At 38.2% G+C, this 19,595-nt stretch overlaps 1 protein-coding gene across 1 annotated transcript; it reads left to right on the top strand.

Annotated features, from left to right (window-relative positions):
• Nucleotides 1-15,129: 15,129 nt before the first annotated feature.
• Nucleotides 15,130-17,734, top strand: LOC145091462 (aquaporin PIP1-2). The gene is made up of 4 exons (XM_079029194.1): nucleotides 15,130-15,566; nucleotides 16,388-16,686; nucleotides 17,143-17,283; nucleotides 17,408-17,734. The coding sequence occupies exons 1-4, from the start codon at nucleotides 15,239-15,241 to the stop codon at nucleotides 17,501-17,503; spliced, it is 864 nt and encodes a 287-aa protein (XP_078885320.1). The 5' UTR covers nucleotides 15,130-15,238; the 3' UTR covers nucleotides 17,504-17,734.
• Nucleotides 17,735-19,595: the final 1,861 nt, after the last annotated feature.

Raw genomic sequence — 19,595 nt, forward strand, 5'->3', positions numbered from 1 at the left:
GGAAGGCGCCGGCGTGATCGATACACACTGAAGGATGTTTTTATGATCTTGGGATTTAGACAATTTGTATTTGACATGACACCTAAATTATTTATGCCTTGTTTTGAATGAAAATACTTTATTTTTAAAATGAAAAATTTGTTCGAAAATTTGCGTTGTTACAGTTTTACTTCTCGGTCCATAATCTCTGCAGGCTCTTCCAAGAAGTTGAGGCTCTCGTTGACTTCGATCTCATCATGTGGAATTACGAGAGTCTCGTCGGAGAGGCATTTCTTCAAGTTTGAGACGTGGAAGGTAGGATGTATGTTACTTAGCTCGTGGGGTAGGTTGAGTTTGTAAGCTACGGGGCCGATTCTAGCGAGAATCTCAAAAGGCCCTATGTACCTTGGGTTCAGCTTACCACGCTTTCCAAAGCGTATAGTGCCCTTCAAGGGTGAGACTTTCAAAAGGACTCGGTCTCCCACCTGGAATTCCAAAGGTTTTCTTTGTTTGTCTGCGTAGCTTTTCTGTTGATCCCTGGCGGCTTTTAATCGTTCGCGAATCTGTACAATCTTCTCGGTCATTTCTCGAATGATCTCCGGACCCGTGAGAGTGCTGTCAGGAACTCGTCCTTTAGCTAACTGAGTGTCACCCACCTCAGCCCAGCACAGAGGGGATCTGCACTTCCGACCGTAGAGGGCTTCAAATGGAGTTGCCTTGATGCTCGTATGATAACTATTGTTGTAGGAAAACTCCACAAGGGGTAAGTGTGTATCCCACGATTTTCCAAAGTCAATCACACAGGCTCGCAGCATATCCTCTAAGGTTTGGATCGTCCTCTCACTTTGTCCGTCAGTCTGCGGGTGATAGGCTGTACTCATGTCCAGCCTCGTCCCTAATGCTTTTTGCAGTGATTGCCAAAATCTTGAAGTAAACCTACTATCTCTATCTGAAATAATAGATATAGGGACACCATGCAGTCGTACTATCTCCTTAATGTATTTTCTTGTGAGTTTCTTCATTTTGTCTGTTTCTTTGATGGGTAGGAAGTGCACGGACTTGGTCAATCTGTCGACGATGACCCATATGGTATCCAATCCACCCATTGTCTTGGGTAGCTTGGTTATGAAATCCATGGTGATCCGCTCCCACTTCCATTCCGGTATCTCCGGTTGTTAGAGAAGACCTGATGGCTTCTAGTATTCAACCTTGACCTTTGCGCAAGTAAGGCACTTACTCACGAAGGTAGCAATCTTTGCTTTCATGTTAGGCCACCAGTATAGCTTATTGAGATCCAGATACATCTTATCTGAACCTGGGTGAATGGAATATCGAGTGTTGTGTGCTTCCTTCATGACCAAGTCTCTGAAACCATTGTGGCGCGGAGTCCAGATTCGGTCCATGAGATAATAGGCTCCGTCACCCTTGACCACCAAGCTCTTATCCATTCCACGCAGGGATTCTCCCGCCACATTCTCAGGCTTTAAGGCTTTGAGCTGAGCTTCCTTAATCTGTGCGGATAGATGCGAATGGATAGTCATTGTTAATGACTTGGCTCTTCGACCAAAATACTCTTTCCTACTCAGGGCGTCTGCTACCACAATGGCTTTTCCCGGGTGATAACGAATCTCACAGTCGTAATCATTGAGTAGTTCGACCCACCGTCGTTGTCTCATGTTGAGCCCTTTCTGGTTCAGTATGTGTTGGAGGCTTTTATGATCAGTGTATATTATGCTCTTCGTTCCATACAAGTAATGTCTCCAGATCTTTAGAGAGAATACGACCGCACCTAACTCGAGGTCGTGCTTGGTGTAGTTAACCTCATGTGTCTTTAGCTGTCTTGAGGCATAGGTGATGACCTTACCTCGTTGCATCAAGACACAACCGAGCCCTTGGTTCGATGCATCGCAGTATACCACAAAATCTTCTGTCCCTTCGGGAAGGGATAATACCGGTGCGGTGCATAGAGCTCGCTTCAGGGTCTGGAATGCCTTCTCCTGTTTCTCTTCCCGGTCAAATGTTACGCCTTTCTGTGTCAACATGGTGAGAGGTTTCACAATCCGAGAGAAGTTCTGAATGAATCTGCGGTAGTAGCCAGCGAGGCCTAGAAATTGACGAATTTCTGTAGGCATCTTCGATGCTGACCAGTTCTCGATAGCTTTAATCTTGGATGGGTCCACGTGGATCCCTTCCTCGCTAACCACGTGTCCAAAGAATTCAACTCTTTGGATCCAAAATTCGCACATAGAGAACTTTGCGTATAACTTCTCCGATCGTAGGGTTTCTAAGACTCGTCGTAGATGATTCTTGTGTTCTTCTTTTCTCCGAGAGTAGACGAGTATATCATCAATAAAGACGATGACGAACTGATCTAAATATGGACGACACACCCTATTCATCAAGTCCATAAACACTGCGGGTGCGTTAGTCAGTCCAAAGGGCATCACTACGAACTCGTAATGTCCGTAACGAGTTCAGAAGGCTGTCTTCAGAGCATCCTCCTCAAGCACTCATAACTGGTGATACCCGGACGTAAGATCAATCTTGGAGAAGTAACTCGCTGTGACAACCCAAATTTATTGTCGTTACATAATCCCGTTTTCACTAACGGAATTCGTCGTTATGTATTAATTTCCGAAATATATGGAGTCGTCAATAAATAAATATCTGTTTACTTATATTTTCTCGGCAGTATCATTTTAGTATAAGTAAATATAACTTGTAAGTGTTAACCTCGTTTAACCAAATAAAGTTATATTACCTTTCAACCACTTCACCCGGGTAAAAAGTTTTAACCCCGTTAAACTTTAGCATCGGGTAGCCGTGTACCGGGTGCAATACCCGAGGCATACTTAAGGAAATTGAATGCCACTCTACACCCTTTTACCACCCCAAACATACACTCTCTCACTACTTTCTCTCTCTAGACCCGATTCCGACTCCAAAACCGCGAATTCCGGCTTCCAAACGTAAGAGTTTCTTCCCTAACTTATTCTAAACATGCATCAATGTGTTTATAGCTCAAAAATCGTGTGAATGAGTCATGATCAAGGAGTTTACGGCCTAAGAAGCTCCTTAGGCCGTAAACACCCTAAAGATGGCCAAAAGTCCCCATTTTTCTTCTTTTAATCTTGGATACTAGTTAGGGGTTGTACCTAGGAGCCTTTGATCATCAAAACCATAAGTTTTAGAGCACTAAAAAGGGTTTACGGCCCAAGCACATGCTTAGGCCGTAAACACCCTTTTTCCATGTTAAAAGTCCCATTTTCCTTCCCTTAGGCTTGTATACTAATTAAGGAAATAGCCTAGATGAGTTTGGACATGAAAACACAAGCTTTTAAGGTCTAAAAGAGGGTTTACGGCCCAAGCTTGTGCTTAGGCCGTAAACACCCAATTTCAATGATAAATGGCCCCAAAAACTCATCTAAGGCATGTTGGAATTTAGATATAACCTTAGGAAATGCTTAAGGCCATTAAGCAACACATTTTAGAGCCTAAAAGGGGAGTTTACGGCCAAGACTATGCTTGGGCCGTAAACACCCAATTCCCATGCTAAAGTGTCCCAAAAACTCACCTAAGGCCTTCTAGAATTTAGTTATAATTTAAGGGAGTGCTTAGGACCATTTAACAATCCATTTTAAGGGACAAAATGGAGTTTATGGCCCAAGCACAAGCTAGGACCGTAAACTCCCTCAAACACCACCAAATGAAGGTTTTAACCCCCAAATTTGGTCCTAGGCATTCACTAGAAATTTAGGGGATGGAGTAAAGGCCTTATCTTGCATTTTTGGGTGAAGGACAAGAGTTTACGGCCAAGCCTAGGGGCTTACGGTCATAAACTCCCAAGGAGTGGCCTTTGGGCCGTAAACTCCAAGGGAGTAAGCTCTTGGACTCCCCCGTAACCCCTATTTGGCCTTATACGATCCCCGGGAACCCCTTCTAAGCCCTAAGACCCCGAATCAATGCTAGAATATCTAAATATCTTAAAGAAAAGCATAAAATGATTAATTTCTTGTAAAATACATATTTCATATGATATTAGGGTCTTAAAAGGTGCACAAGTCCTCAATTGGTACAAAACGCTCAACCGACACTTTCACACGATTTACCCGATTTACTCGGTTTCAGGTGAGTTCATACCCCTTTAATGAACCTTTCAAATATTTTATATGTTTTAGGGGGGGGGGGATACAAGTCAACTATACATGTTTATGGAAATTTATACAAGTCAATTATTCATGTTACGGAAATTAATCACATGTGATTCACTATCCGTAGTGTAAATCACATGTGATTTACCACTATGATTTATAAAAAGGATTTTCGTTTTCAAAACTATTTTGGATAAATAAACAATTTTCTAAATGTTCCCTTTTGACAAGATTTTTATTAAATAAATTCCTTATAAAATGTAACCACACCAATATATTTATATAAGTAAGACTTGAAGGACTTAGGACTGATAGCTCGCCTTATTTCCTGTTCTTGTTTGATTGTGGGCTTAGGGTAGTTGTTATCCGTTCGAATGTCGTTGATTTCTTAGTTATATATCATATATATTAGTGTTGGATACGAGTATTTTCATTTCATTCGATGTTTAAACCACTAAACTGACAAGAATCATACACACTAAGTTAACTATAATAGGTATAGTTAAGACCACTATTACTCGCTATAGCTACTACTCTACACACTATATTACACTCTATTATGATACCATACACTAATAAGAGAACACAATACGAGTTATACAAAAGACTACTACACTATAATACAAGAGAAAGCACTAATCAAGAGATAACACACTAACCCACTACGAGATACTCTATTCGCTACGCACTACGCCCAAAGTCTTCTGACAGGAAGACGACGCTATATGTATAGATCTATATGGGGCAGACACTATTACATCCCGACTGTTAACTTCAGTCCGAGCCGCACAGGTCCAGGGATGCCACTACTTCACTACACTGTGCATGACCGGGAAGGTCATGGGGTCCTCTATTACACACACTATCGGTAACATACAAAAATGCACTATAACACACTAAAATACTAAACTAAAAGTAAGTTAATATCTCGAAGTAATCAAGTATCTAACACTAAAAGAAGTTTGCACCACTATTATTGACTTCAGGCATAACCTATCATATTGCATTACTTATTGGAGATTTAATATTATACTTTTACAATAAATGGTTTTCAAAGATGGAAATTTCATGTTTCTTAAAGGTTTTCACTTACAATGTATTTCTGGAAAATATAGGATTTTCTAGGTTTTTCTACTACTTATGAATGTAAATCGCAGCTTTTCATACTATCGGTTCTAATGCTTTTTATACAAAAACTCGCACTAAACTCTTATGAACTCACCAGCTTTATGCTGATATTCGTTTTCAAAATAACTTGTATCTTCAGGTCAAAGATAGACAGTTACAGGTGCAGCTTTTTGGAGAAGGTGGAGCATACAAGATCCATCTCTTATTTTTTATTTACTTTTGGTGTTTGTTGAACATTACAAAACACATTTGTAATTAAACTCACTATGTAATGCAATGGTTGTATGTTTCTTGTTTACTATTATGCAATTGTGATGATACTGTACATGACGTCCTCCACCCCGAAACGTTGACTGTGAGTTTGTTGAGCTCCCTATAATTGATGCACATACGGAACGATCCGTCTTTCTTCTTCACAAACAAGACCGGAGCTCCCCAGGGTGAGAAGCTCGATCTTATATAGCCCTTGCTGAGCAGCTCGTTAAGTTGACCGGACAATTCTTGCATCTCTGCAGGCGCTAAACGATAGGGCGACTTAGCTACGGGGGTAGCTCCTGGGACTAGGTCGATTCTGAACTCAACCTGACGTTTGGGAGGTAAACCTGGAAGGTCCTCTGGGAAGACGTCAGGGAAATCGCATACAACGGGGATGTCTTGTGGATCTCTCGCTTTCTGGCTTGTGTCGACGACGTGTGCAAGGAAGGCGCGATATTCCTTACACAAGTATTTATGGGCTTGAATACTTGAGATAATACGAAGGCTCGTACCGGGTTTGTCTCCGTAGATCAACAGAGTTTCGTGATTCGGTGGATTTAGGCGGACGACTTTGTCGAAGCACAAGATATCGGCGCGATGAAGACTCAACCAGTCCATGCCAACAATGACATCGAAACTCTTGATCGAGACTGGTATGAGATCGATTGGGAATGAATGATCGTCTAATGTGAGGGTACAACCTATGTAAATTTCGTTAGAGCTTTCGGTCTTTCCGTTAGCCATTTCTACGACGAATGTTTCTTTTAGTGGTCGTGGGGATTGTTTAAGTAAGTGCTTAAAGTTTTGGTTTATGAAGCTTCTTTCTGCACCACTATCGAATAATACACATGCATAAGAGTTGTTGAGAAGGAACGTACCCGTGACTACTGCGGGATCCACTACTGCTTCGTTGTGGCCAATAGCGAGTAGTCTTCTTGTTCCTCCCGCATTCCCAACCTTCGGACAGTTTTTCTTGAAGTGGCCCGCTTCACCGCAGCCATAGTAGGCCTGAATCACTCCCGAACTGGGGACTTGAGAGATGGGTTTGGGTTGGGATCTGCAAAACCGGACAGTATGGCCCTTCCGGCCGCAATTGGTGCATTGCAATTCACGGCAGGGGCCGTTGTGGTGGAAGGGGCACTTGGGACACTTGGGCAAGTTCCCAACATAAGCTTTTGCCGGTGCAGGGGTAGCAGGAGTGGTGGGAGCATGGACAACCACGATCTGTTGGTTTTTGGAAGAAGATTGAGTTTTCTTGCCCTTCTTTTGATCCCCATGCTTCCTCTTGTTGTCGGATGATTTGGGTGGTGCGGTGGTATTTGCCAGGGTTGTTGCTGGTGTGGAAGGAACCTCATGATCAATTAACCTCTGGGCCAATTCCTTGGCGCGGTCAAAGGTCGTAGGGCGTGAGGCTAGAACGTTTCCTCGATACGGGGGCATTAAACCCCAAATGTATCGTTCAATCTTCTTGCTCTCCGAAGGGATCATGTTAGGACACATAGCTGCCAAGTTGCAGAACCTGGCTGTGTAAGCTGTTATGTTGGTCCCTTTCATCTTGAGGTTCCAGAGTTCCTCCTCAAGTTTCTGAATTTCGCCCCTAGGGCAGTACTCCCCTCTCATGAGGTCCTTCAGTGTGTCCCAGCCCATGGCGTTGGCTGTTACCAAAGAAAGTGCACTGACATGGCCGTTCCACCATGTCAGGGCCCTGTTAGTGAAGGTGGCAGGAGTGAACTTTATTTTGCTCTCCTCGAGGCATGAGCACATTTCAAAGACAGCCTCAGTTCTTTCGAACCACTGAGACAATGCTAGAATTCCTCCGGTCCCATCGAAGAAAGTGGGTTTGCAGTTCATGAAGTCCTTATAAGTACATCCCTGCGCCCTTTGATGGACTTCACCAAATCTAGAGTTGCCACCGCTCACATCACCAGAGTTCATTTAAGCCATGGCTGCCGTCACAGCTGCGGTCACAACTGTTTGAAACAACACTGGATCGAACTGCGGAAGAGCAGGTGGTGGAGGAGGGGTTTGAGTTGCTGGTCTGCCTCTGGTTGGACGCTTGCGAGGAGGCATCTTTTACTGAAAGTTCATAGAAATGATAGCAATAGTAAGAGTCTATTGCTAATATGATAAGAGTGTTTCACGGACTAAATCAACATAATCCAAAATCAGAGAGACTGTCATAGCAATAGAGTAGTTAACTGCCAATTTACTGGTATTAATGATGTAATACAAGTTCGGAAAGAGTGACCTAACAGTAGGTCTTACATCAAACCATAAGGAAAATTTTGGCAGTCTAAAGGCCTAATTAGAGTACTTTCAAAGTTAGGAATGTTTACAGACAAGTGCTCTACTGAGCTTAGAAAGAAAAGGCTAGTCCTTAAACAAAAGAGTGAGGTGATTTGACATCTTCTACGGGCGACGGGCACCCGTTGGGCGAACCCTCAGATCAGCTAGTTGACGCATAACTTCCTGAAGATGTCGTTCATGAGCCCTTTGATGTGCTCGAAGTTCCCTAACCTCGGCTCGGGATGCAACTAGCTGTTGCTGCAGAGCCTCATTGGTCCTCCTCGTCCTATCCATAGCTTCTTCAAGTTGGCGGATGCGATCAGTGTTGAGATTTGAGTTGGCATCCACTTCTACAACTCGGCCAATGGTTGCTTGACCCTGCTCGAAGTTCCTGGAAATCCTTCGGACCACGATGGGCAGAACTCGGTCCGCTAATCCTCCCTCGCTTATGTTGTAGAAGCTTTGGTCTCCATTGTAAGGTAAAGGCTGACCCTGCTCCTCGCTCCATCGGTTCAATGTTATTGCCCACATGGGAGTGGGACCCTGAAATGCCGGACGAGGGTTGGGGTTTGGAGCTTCAGGGGGTAGGTTGTTAACTTCTGGCTCGGAGATGGAGCTATCCGAAAAGCCTTCTGCGTGATGATCATCCAAAGGGATCGGGTGATCATCTCCTGGCTCCTCATCGAGCCATCCTCCATTGCCCTGGTTTGGATAATACGGATCGCCAGGATGGTGGAAGCCAGCCATGCTATCTATGCGAGAAAAGGGGGAAAGAAAGGTTAATAGACGTACTAATCTAGGATACTTATAAGATGAATCGTTATTAGTCGACCCAGTACTTGCGTAGTGCATACCAATTACATGTGACCGAAGCAAGATAGTCCTTCGAATAAGCAACCCTAACTTCAGATCGCCAATCAAACAAGAACATGAAATGAAGCAAAGGCCACAGATTCTGAGTCTATAGCGCCCTAGTCACATGTAACCGTGGTGTATCCACTTAGCAACTATTGTCCTACTAGTAACGACCTGAGGACACTAAATTCTTATGAACTCACTAGCTTTATGCTGATACTCGTTTTCAAAATAACTTGTATCCTCAGGTCAAACATAGACAGGTATTGGTGCAGCTTTTGGAGAAGATGGAGCACATACAAGACCCATCTTTTATTTTGTTATACTTTTGGTGTCTATTAAACTTTATAGAACACGCTTGTAATTAAACTTACTATGTAAATGCAATGGTTGTTGTCTCTTGTTTTTACTATTATGCAATCGTTATGATACTGTACATGACGTCCTCCACCCAGAACGTGTTCCGCCGTTATCGGTTTTGGGGTGTGACATTATAAAATAAGATTGAATTTTTATAAAGATAACATGTATGTATATATAAACTAGCCATGAGACAACTTTTGTCTTCTTTTGTGCCTAACCTTTTTCGAAAAAGTGAGAGGAGACCAAGCATTGTCTTCTTTTGAATTGTTTAATCAATTCTACCATGCTTGTAAGAAACATGTCTCATGATTTTGCTTTATGGTCTCTTCTTGCTTTTTGTCCATTATATAAGGGAGGGCATGGAAGGTTGGATTTAGAGTTCTTACAAGCAATCTTGTGGTCTTTGGAAGAGCCAAAACCGAGAGCAATGTGCTCTCTAAGAGGGCTGCCAAATTCCGAGCTTTACAAGCTCTTCTTCTCCTTCATTCTCATGCATTTTGATGCTATACAAAGTCCCTTTGTTGCTTCACCTTTGAACATATATTTAGTATATATTTGAAAAGCTTATTAACAACAAATCATAAGTGTATACTAGCATATTTTCATGGTTCTACTCTTGCTTGGTGGATACTTCTAGAGAACTCTTGTTTTAGAGTTTCATGCCACACTTCATCAACTTCCAACCTCCCATGAGGATCAAAGTCTTCAAAGGTTGTTATGATTTCCCTTCTATGGTTGTTTTAATCTTTCTAACTCTTGCAAAATGATCCTTGGTGGGTAAAATAGTTTTAGTTTATTCAACATTTTTAAAGCTTCCGTTGTCACTTTTACCGGTTGTGAAACCAAATTTTTGAATAAAAACCCAACAGTGGCTAGAGCTTGTGGATCTCGAATCATCATCAACTTGGAAAGCTCTTTGAGGTATAAAGCTCTTAACTTGATGGTTCATTTTGTTAGATCTAGTTAGGGCTTGTTTTTATGCTTTTTATGGTATAAAATGCAATCTTGATTAGTTATATTGGACCATGGATGAGTTTGGGTGCTTATTATGGATTTTATTGAGTATTGGGTCCCATTAAGATATGTAAAGGAGTAAAGTTGACAACTTTACGTGTTAAGACATCATTTAGGAACAAATATGAGAATTAGACATAGTGGCTTAACTGGTTACACACTTAATGGTGATTGAGGTTGCTTGTGGAGTACGATAGGCGTAGCCAGCTCGTATGTTGCGCGTACTGGCCAAAGAAGGCGTATGCTGGGCGTAAGTCTGAGTATGTCGGGCGTACTCAGCTGCCATTGACTTTTGTTGATTTTTGGGTTTTAGGCCATATTTGGACTACTAGGGTTTTGGGCCTTATTGGGCCATTAGTCCTTTCGACTTTGGATCATTGTTAGGCTTTGGGCCTTCTTGGATTTGGACCCATAATGGGCTTTGGGTGTTATTTAGGAATTTGGGCCATATTGGGCTTTTAGAGCTATTGGGTTGGGCCAAGTAAGGAAAGGGTAAAATGGTCTTTTACCCTGAGAGTTGGACAAATGAATGAGATTCCTAGTTATGGTTTATGACCTAAATATTAATTAGGGTATTATTCGATGATATTTAGTGCGGAGGTTTCCCGGATTAGCAGTCCGAACATTCATTTGATTGTTCCATCGGTTTGAGGTGACTCTCCTCACTGTGCTTAGTGGGTCGAAGTCGCTAAGGCCGACCCATGATTTATGATGATGAGAATGCTAGTTGTCTATGTGACTCTTGCATGTGTAGTATGTGATATGTATACCGGGCGGGGTCCGATGCCAGGCGACGTATTATGGATGTATTATATGCTATTTATCTTAGTGATTCTTGCATGTGTTTATGTGTCTGTATGAATGCCGAGAGGGGCCTGATGCCAGTCGGGGACTTATGAATGTGATGGGCGGGGCCCATCTCATGTTTTGACAGATCCGTTCCGAGCGGGCTCGATGCTAGGCGGGGCCCGATGGTTGTGGGGCATGACCCATTGTATGTTGGATATGTATGGTATAAGGTATTTGGGGAACTCGCTAAGCTTCATGCTTACGGTTTCAGTTTATGTTTCAGGAAAGGGAAGAGTTCGGGGTGATCGCATCGCGCGCACACACACACATACACACACACACACACCATGACTTCCGTTTTATATGACTCTGATGTATTGAGATGATTGATTGACTTACTTTGATTTTCTTTTATGGTTTTATGAAAACGTTTTGGATGATGATTTTATTATTATTAAAATGAAATTTTTGGTCTTAAATTTTGAGACCTTACAAATAATTTCAAAAATCATAAGGTTCTTGTAGAGTTCTTGATGCTCAATAGTTTATTGTATTCAGTAGTGAAAACCTAAATCCTTAGGGTGTATGCGAATTTACGGTTTTATATTTTCCGCCAAAATATGATTTTTGTTATCTATAAAACCCTTCACTTTTACTCTATATTTATCATAGATGCGTCACGACAGTGTGTTAACTCACTAAGTTGACTCAGTGGCAAGTGATTAATAATTCTCTAGTCAAAAAGGATATCCAATATGGTCCCTGAGTAAACCCGAAATGCAGATTCCACTAGTGACTTTATACAAACTTTTGACACAGTTACTAAGCTGACCAAATATATATATATATATATATATATATATATATATATATATATATATATATATATATATATATATATATATATATATATACACTCATTGAGTCGACTAGAAGTGATTGATTTTGTAATCTGACAAATAGGATTGCATATAGTGGATCATTTGTTATTACATTGTTATACTGTTGATCACAACTATACGGGCTGCATTATTGTCGATGTTGATATTTGGCAAATTTTTGGCAATAATAATGAACATAGTCCATGTTGATATTTGGCAAATTTTTGGTATTTCAAAAATTGTTGACTTTTTGAATAGATGACAAATAAAAAGATGAGATGATGAGCCTTACATTCTTTAATAGACCAAAGTTATAATTTACATTATCAATTTAGAATCAAACAACTAACCAATGAATTTTTAATAATAACACAATCAGAATCAACATCAAATTATGGTATTATTTATTCGTCCTAATTATGTTCTAATTCATATCATATTGTCGATGATAATGTTGTAATATCCACCTCAATAAAATACATTGAAGATTTAGATTTTTTTAATATACTCTATATTTTGTAATGTAAAGGATTTCTGTATAAGAGGAATTAATATTGTAGTTTTTAGATGTATTATAATCCATAATAATTTAAAGTGCAATTCTAATCTGGATTTGTTGGATTTTCAGAACTAGAATAATTAATTTTGGAGAAATATTTAGCAAACTTTTTTCGACTAAGGTTAAATTAATCGTATATGTGACATATTATATAACCATCTATCATTATCAAATGACTTCTGTCTCATTGGTATTAGATGTTGTTCTATCTGTTTAAGGTCAAGGGTTTAAATCATAGGTGCAATTAAAAGTAGTTTAAATCATAGATGCAATTAGAAGTAGTTTAAAAATACGATAGATTTGTTTTTAAAAAAGAAAAACTATTTATCTGATTAGTTTTTGAAATAATAATTTATAGAACATATCGTCCAAAGACTTTGGTAACGAACGGAAATTAGCTTTCTTCGTTCCATAATCTGATTTGGCATAAAAAGGTAAAAAACTAATCCTCAAGTGAAGTCTCAACCATTTGCTTTTGAAATAATCTTGACGTCAGATGAATGCCACGTGTATTAATGCTTGTGGTTTGGACGGTTGGAATGATCTATTTGGAATAGAACTTTGGTTTGAGTATTGAAATCGTGGACCCTACTAATGTCCAAACTCCAAACTATAGTATTTTATATATAAAATAACAATTTATTCGTTTCTTTACATAAAGTTTTTATCTTCTTTGGTAGATAACTGGTCGTTGGATTTTCAAAACTGTCTCATATAGTTCCTTAGTTACAAGCAAATTTTATACAATTTTATTCAATATTATAACAGCAAAAACGATTTATAAGTATATTGGTTAAAAATCAACAAAAATGTCTAAATATATACTAAGATTACTACATATTGTTGATTTTTAAGCGCCACATATAGTCTAGTATTGTGTCTTAGACAAAAAAAAAAAAAAAAAAAACTGATAAAAATCTAAAATAACTCAAAAATAATAAATTATATTTGATAATTGCTATAAATCTGAAACGAAAGTAATTTAAATAAGATAAATAAGAAAAATATATTATTATTTTATGATTGATATATTTTGTTTAAAATAACTTAGCGTAATAAAATGTAATACTCTCTTTATATATATATATATATATATATATATATATATATATATATATATATATATATATATATATATATATATATATAGAAAAGAAGGATTTAATTAGAAAGGAAAATATGAGGATGTTTGGGGCAGAAAGGGTGCATGTGAAGAGGTAGGACAATACCAGAAGGGCATCTCTTAAATATGAGTTGTCATGCATTATAGGGGGTCGTTCTATTTCAAAAAAACAGATAGGTTATACACATATAACATATTATTACAAACGACCTATGATTCAATCATATATAGGTACAAGAATATGAATACAGAAAATCATTATAAGTATACACGAATCAATATTATGTTGGTATGCTACGATAAATAATAACTTCTTATTATACGGAAAGAAATTCTTTACAAATTCAGTAACCTGTAGAGTTTTTGATGTCAAGATTAGAAACCAATATAATTCAGTAACCATACGATTAAACATAATTTTTTTTTTTCGAAATCTATATCTGTATTGATGCATAACGATCAAGTGATATTTGGGCCCCTACACAAAACATGGACCAATTTATTCCAAAACTATATATATCTTATGGGTCCCAAAGACATCATAATGACATGTTAGTGGAAAGCGTACAATTTTAGAAAATAATTCCAATTGATGTTCTTCCATTTTAACCTTTAAGCACCCATGCACTAAAATTAAAATTTAGTTTAAAGTAAAGATTTTTATATCCATCAATGTTTTAGTCTAATTTAATTTCAATAAAAAGTTTATTAAAACAATTAACCGTGGAAGTCGCTTTCCCAACGGTCAGATTAAAAACGAAAAAAAAACCCGGCCACTTCTCTTCAGCCACTCATTATTTTCCCGTTATGGGCCCCATTATATACAAGGCACCCCCAATCCGTTAATTCATATTATTGCGCATAAATAAGCTCTTGACTATATTTTTAGGTTGATCCAAAAATTTAATCAACGAGAAAATCCAGATGATTCTATTAAAATTTCTACATTGAATTTCTTTCCTTTTTTTATTACTAAAAGGCTTCAAACCCAACGATATAAAGTGTTGCCTCCTATTTAAGGTTAAGAGTTCAAATCGTATCAAAGACATGTATGAAATTAAATGTTAGCTTAGGAGTAGATTGAATTTATCGGTTAAAAAAATAATATTAGCTGTTTATTTACAAGAATTATACAAATCTGATAGAAATAATATACAAGTATGATTAAGAAAGTATTCATATAAATTTTATCATTCAATAATACATGTAATTGAAGTCCATTGAAACTAGGTTAATTAAGCATGTCATCAAATATTGTAGATAACATTAAGAATTAAAAAGTCAGATAATAAAATATATAAATGTGTGACACTCTGTACTAGAAGTAGTAGATAAGAACACAACATATAAACAAACAAAATATTCAGAAGCCTGTCGACATCTTTACAGAACACATACTTTATAGTACCTTCAAGTATAGTATTTACCTTCCAAATTTCATTCATAATAATACATAATTACATTAATTGGTTAGTTATCTATATAGTTTTCAAAAAAAAAAAAAATACTAATTGACAAACCCAAACCTAACGCTTTTTAAACCATAGGAAAAATCATTTATTTTAATTCAAATATATTTAATCCGTTATCTAACATTATGTAATTTTATAATAGGTGGAGTGTAATATTACCAAATGTTTTACTACTCAAAAATCAATCATTAGACTAGAAATTAAGAAAAGAGCCAAAAAAACAATTAAAGTTATGGAGTTGAATGATGAGTTCTCCATTATAAAACCCCACACAGCCTTATCCTCCCACCTCACAAACTCACGTACATTCTCGGTGCCTTAAAGAGGGATAGAGAGAGAGCGAGAGTGAAAGTTGTAGTGAGAGAAAGCTTGGAGTAACAGTTATGGAGGGTAAGGAAGAGGATGTTAAGCTTGGAGCCAACAAGTACTCAGAGAGGCAGCCCATCGGGACGTCGGCTCAAACAGACAAAGATTACAAGGAACCACCACCAGCGCCGTTGTTCGAGCCAGGTGAGCTGTCGTCATGGTCTTTCTACAGAGCCGGAATTGCGGAGTTCATAGCGACTTTCTTGTTCTTGTACATCTCTGTGTTGACGGTGATGGGTGTCGTTAAGTCCCCCACAAAGTGTGGTACTGTGGGCATTCAAGGGATTGCTTGGGCTTTTGGGGGTATGATCTTTGCCCTTGTCTACTGCACAGCCGGTATCTCAGGTATATATTTCTATTTTTCTACAACAACCAACCCTTGTTTTTTTTGGTTAATCTTTCTCACTACTGTTTCGTTTATATCTGTTTATACTCGGTAAAAAACTGTTAAGCTCCATAATTTGAAAAAAAAAGCTAAGATATGCACCAATTATCTTTTAGATCTATATGAAATTTCGATGATTTGTGAACAATTCGTGTTAATTTTTGAGTTAAACTTAAATCTTGGTCAAGAATCATGCTATGTAGGTAAATTTTGTTATTTGTTTCAGTTTCAAGCTTTCTAGGATATGTTCACCTACTTTACACCTTTCAGGGTGTTCCTCTTGATGTATGTAAAACTCAACACAAAAAGTGCGTACGCTATTCATGTTTTATGCTAAAGTCACAATCTTGAGTTAGAATTATGAGTTGTGAGATAGAAAATCACTAAAACAAGTGTATTTTTGTTGTTCTTCTTCAGTTTGGTACTTTGGTAGTGTTTGTAACCTTCTAGGAAATCTACCAACTTTACACGTTTCAGGGTTTTATTCCTCCACGTCTATGTGAAATTCAAACCCTATTCATCTTTTGAGTTAAATCTTGACTAAAAAAACAATTTCACAATCTGGTTGTTTAATTTGGTACTTTGGTAGTGTTTATTAGATTCTTGTATACCTCAAACGGCATGGGGTTTTCAAGATTCTAACCAATTATCTTTTGTTTCCTTTTACATCTCTTTTTGTGTTCTAAAAACCCTGTTTGTTCATTCCCATGGGTTCTTGAAGAATTAATTATTTTTCTATTTTTTTTATTAAATATGTTGTAATTGTTTTGGTGTAAAACAGGAGGACACATCAACCCAGCTGTGACCTTCGGTTTGCTACTGGCGAGGAAACTTTCATTGACAAGAGCCGTGTTCTACATGGTGATGCAATGTCTCGGAGCCATCTGTGGTGCCGGTGTGGTGAAAGGTTTCCAGGGTAAGAACCAGTACACCGCCTTGGGTGGCGGAGCCAATGTCGTAGCCCACGGCTACACCAAGGGTGATGGTCTTGGTGCTGAGATCGTCGGGACCTTTGTGCTTGTCTACACTGTCTTCTCTGCCACCGATGCCAAAAGAAGCGCCAGAGACTCACATGTCCCTGTATGTTTTTTTTACTCTTCCTCCTCTCTCTCTATATAGCTACTGAAATGTCTAAAATACCCATAAAGAAAGAAGAAAAAAATAGTGTACGATCGGATGTGGGGAATGATGGAAGAGACTAGAGAGTAGGTAGTAGGGTAGGTATTATCTATTATGTCTCTTTCCTCTTTTGTCTTTTGCATAAGCATGTGGAGATGATATGCTTCCATGTGCAATTTATGTGGCCAAGGTTTCTCAATTTATGATTGGGGTGGGGGCAGTTAAAGTTGAACATGTGAGGGCGTTTTGGTAATTTTTAGTTACACATAAAGAAAAGGAATAGGAACTAGGTGATATCTCATGCGGTAAAAGTGAAACTTGTACATTGGATTCTGTAGTGTACACCAATAACAAAGAAGACCACCTTCTTCTGTTTGACCATTTTTAGTTGACTTTTACTTTTTGATTTGAATGCAGATCTTGGCTCCTCTCCCAATTGGGTTTGCGGTGTTCTTGGTCCATTTGGCCACCATCCCCATCACTGGAACTGGTATCAACCCTGCAAGAAGTCTTGGGGCTGCCATCATCTACAACAAGGGCCATGCATGGGATGACCACGTAAGTTTTTTCACTTAATTTTAAGATATTAGTCATCAAGATTTCATATTTCTTTGCTTATGGAGTTAAAAATGGTAAATTTGTTTTTTTTTTTTTTTTTTTTTTTTTTTTTTTTTTTTTGCAGTGGATTTTCTGGGTTGGTCCCTTCATTGGAGCTGCACTGGCTGCTTTGTATCACCAGATTGTCATCAGAGCCATTCCTTTCAAGAGCAGATCTTGAAGCTACTGTGTTCTTTGATTTCTCTATTATGAATTGTTGTTGTTTTGTATCCAAATGTGGATGTAGTGTTTCTTTGTAGCGTCTGTTGATGAATTTGTGTGTAAATTACGTATCTTCTCCTGAGTTCGTGTTGTATTGACGATAAGTTCAAAAAACTCTTGTGGTCACCTTTTCTCTATGGAATGAACATGTTTGAGATGAACACAAGTTTGTTCTTTTCAATTTTCTGCATGGGAAGATTTTGGTTTTGGCTACATCGGTCTTAATCTGGGCCTAAAAAGTGGTCAAAAAAATTCTGATTCAGTCCAAATCGTTTCAAAAAAGCCTACAATCAGTCCAAAAATGCTAGCTCGGGTAGGTTAGGTTAGCAATCTAGATCCTTCTATGTGCTTCTATATTTTTTGATCTAGTGGGCCTATATATTTGGTTGTGGTTGGGCCTTTGCTGATTCTAAAGCTTTGGGTTAAGCTGACGGCTTAGACCCAAGCCAGAAATATAATGGTCAGGTTAGGTCTCGTACATCACTTACATTATGTTATAATAATCAACCTTAATTGAATGTCGATAACTTATTATTGTCACATGTATAAATGATCTATCATATACCATATGATATGATATTATGAATTAATGATCTATAATATGATGTATTATTTGATAAATTGACAATTTTTTGATTCATAGCGTATGATGATACATTTTTAACAGACTCATTGTGAATCAAATGCTAATTGTCCTTTCAATGCACTTAGTTTTTTTGGGTTGAACATTTTATTTCGATATAGGGTTCCCTACTTCGGAAATCCAATCATTCTTTAGCAATTGCATATTCACGAATCTAGTAAGCAAATTATAACCAGTAGCGGTAAATACATTTTTTTGGAACGACTTACTCACACACCCATTATTCTTCTTCTTCTCATAAATCTACTTCGTCCCAACGGGACTTGAACTGTAATGTCTCATTTTCACAAACAATTTTTTCTTTTTAAATTTAGGTAAAATATCATTTTCATAAAACTTAAGTTAAGAAAACTCATATGTTCCAAAATACAATTGTTTGAAAATCAGAGTAGTATAATAAATGTAGAATCTTCAATGTTGTTGAAGAGTGTGTACAGTCACGCCTTCACAAGTAGGACCTCCTCAACCTACAATCTGATATGTCGACATATAAATAAAACAAGCAAACAAGAACATAAACACAGACAACTATCTTCATTAGTCTACCTGTTTAACAACTTACTATCACATACCAGGCCTCATACAATACTCCATGTCACCACTGGTAGATCATTAATGAATGCATAGCTATATGTAATTAGAGGTTAGAGACAGTTAAACACATGATCCCACTTTAGAGCCATAAACAAAAAAGGAACATGCAAGAAAACCTACAACAAGAATTCTCAGGCTATCCTATATGACTGCATACAACCCCTAGGGCACTGAACTAGATGATCACTGACCCCTGGTACTCTAACCATCAAAGAACACAACAACACACTCACTCCCTACACTGATCGCTCACGCGAACCGACTAGCACCAAACAAAGATAAATGCTTAATCAATAACCTAATTCCTTCAAGTTTGACCCAAGTTTAAACTGGTCAAAAGTCAATGGTCAACAAAAGTCAATTGTCAACTAAGTCAATGCTCACCACGACGTGGAGACCTCTTAGCCACGTCATGAGCATGCTAGGACAAGATAGTCGCGATGCAAAGAACCACCACATTGTGGAAAGTCTTTTGCCACGTCGTGGTAACTAGCAGATTGCCATAATCTTCATTGAGAGCTTAATCCTTTAAGCCACTCATTCATACTTTCCAAGAGTCTTTCTAACACCCAAATACATCATAAAAATCATTGCTTTCTCGACATGCATGTCCTTTCCAAACTAGGCCACTAATGAAAGAAATGAGCTCCTAAACTCTTGCTTCAGACCAAGGACTTCATAGATCATAAGATCTGGAACATATAACCATAAAAGGACCTCAAGGATCCACAAAGTTGCCAACCTTATGGAATCCATCCACTCAAACCACCTTGAATCATGAAGAACAAGCTTATAAGCCTAGATCTAGAAGATA

Source organism: Lactuca serriola, chromosome 3, assembly GCF_051521515.1.
Source record: "Lactuca serriola cultivar US96UC23 chromosome 3, Lser_US96UC23_V15, whole genome shotgun sequence".
Lineage (NCBI taxonomy): Eukaryota > Viridiplantae > Streptophyta > Magnoliopsida > Asterales > Asteraceae > Lactuca > Lactuca serriola.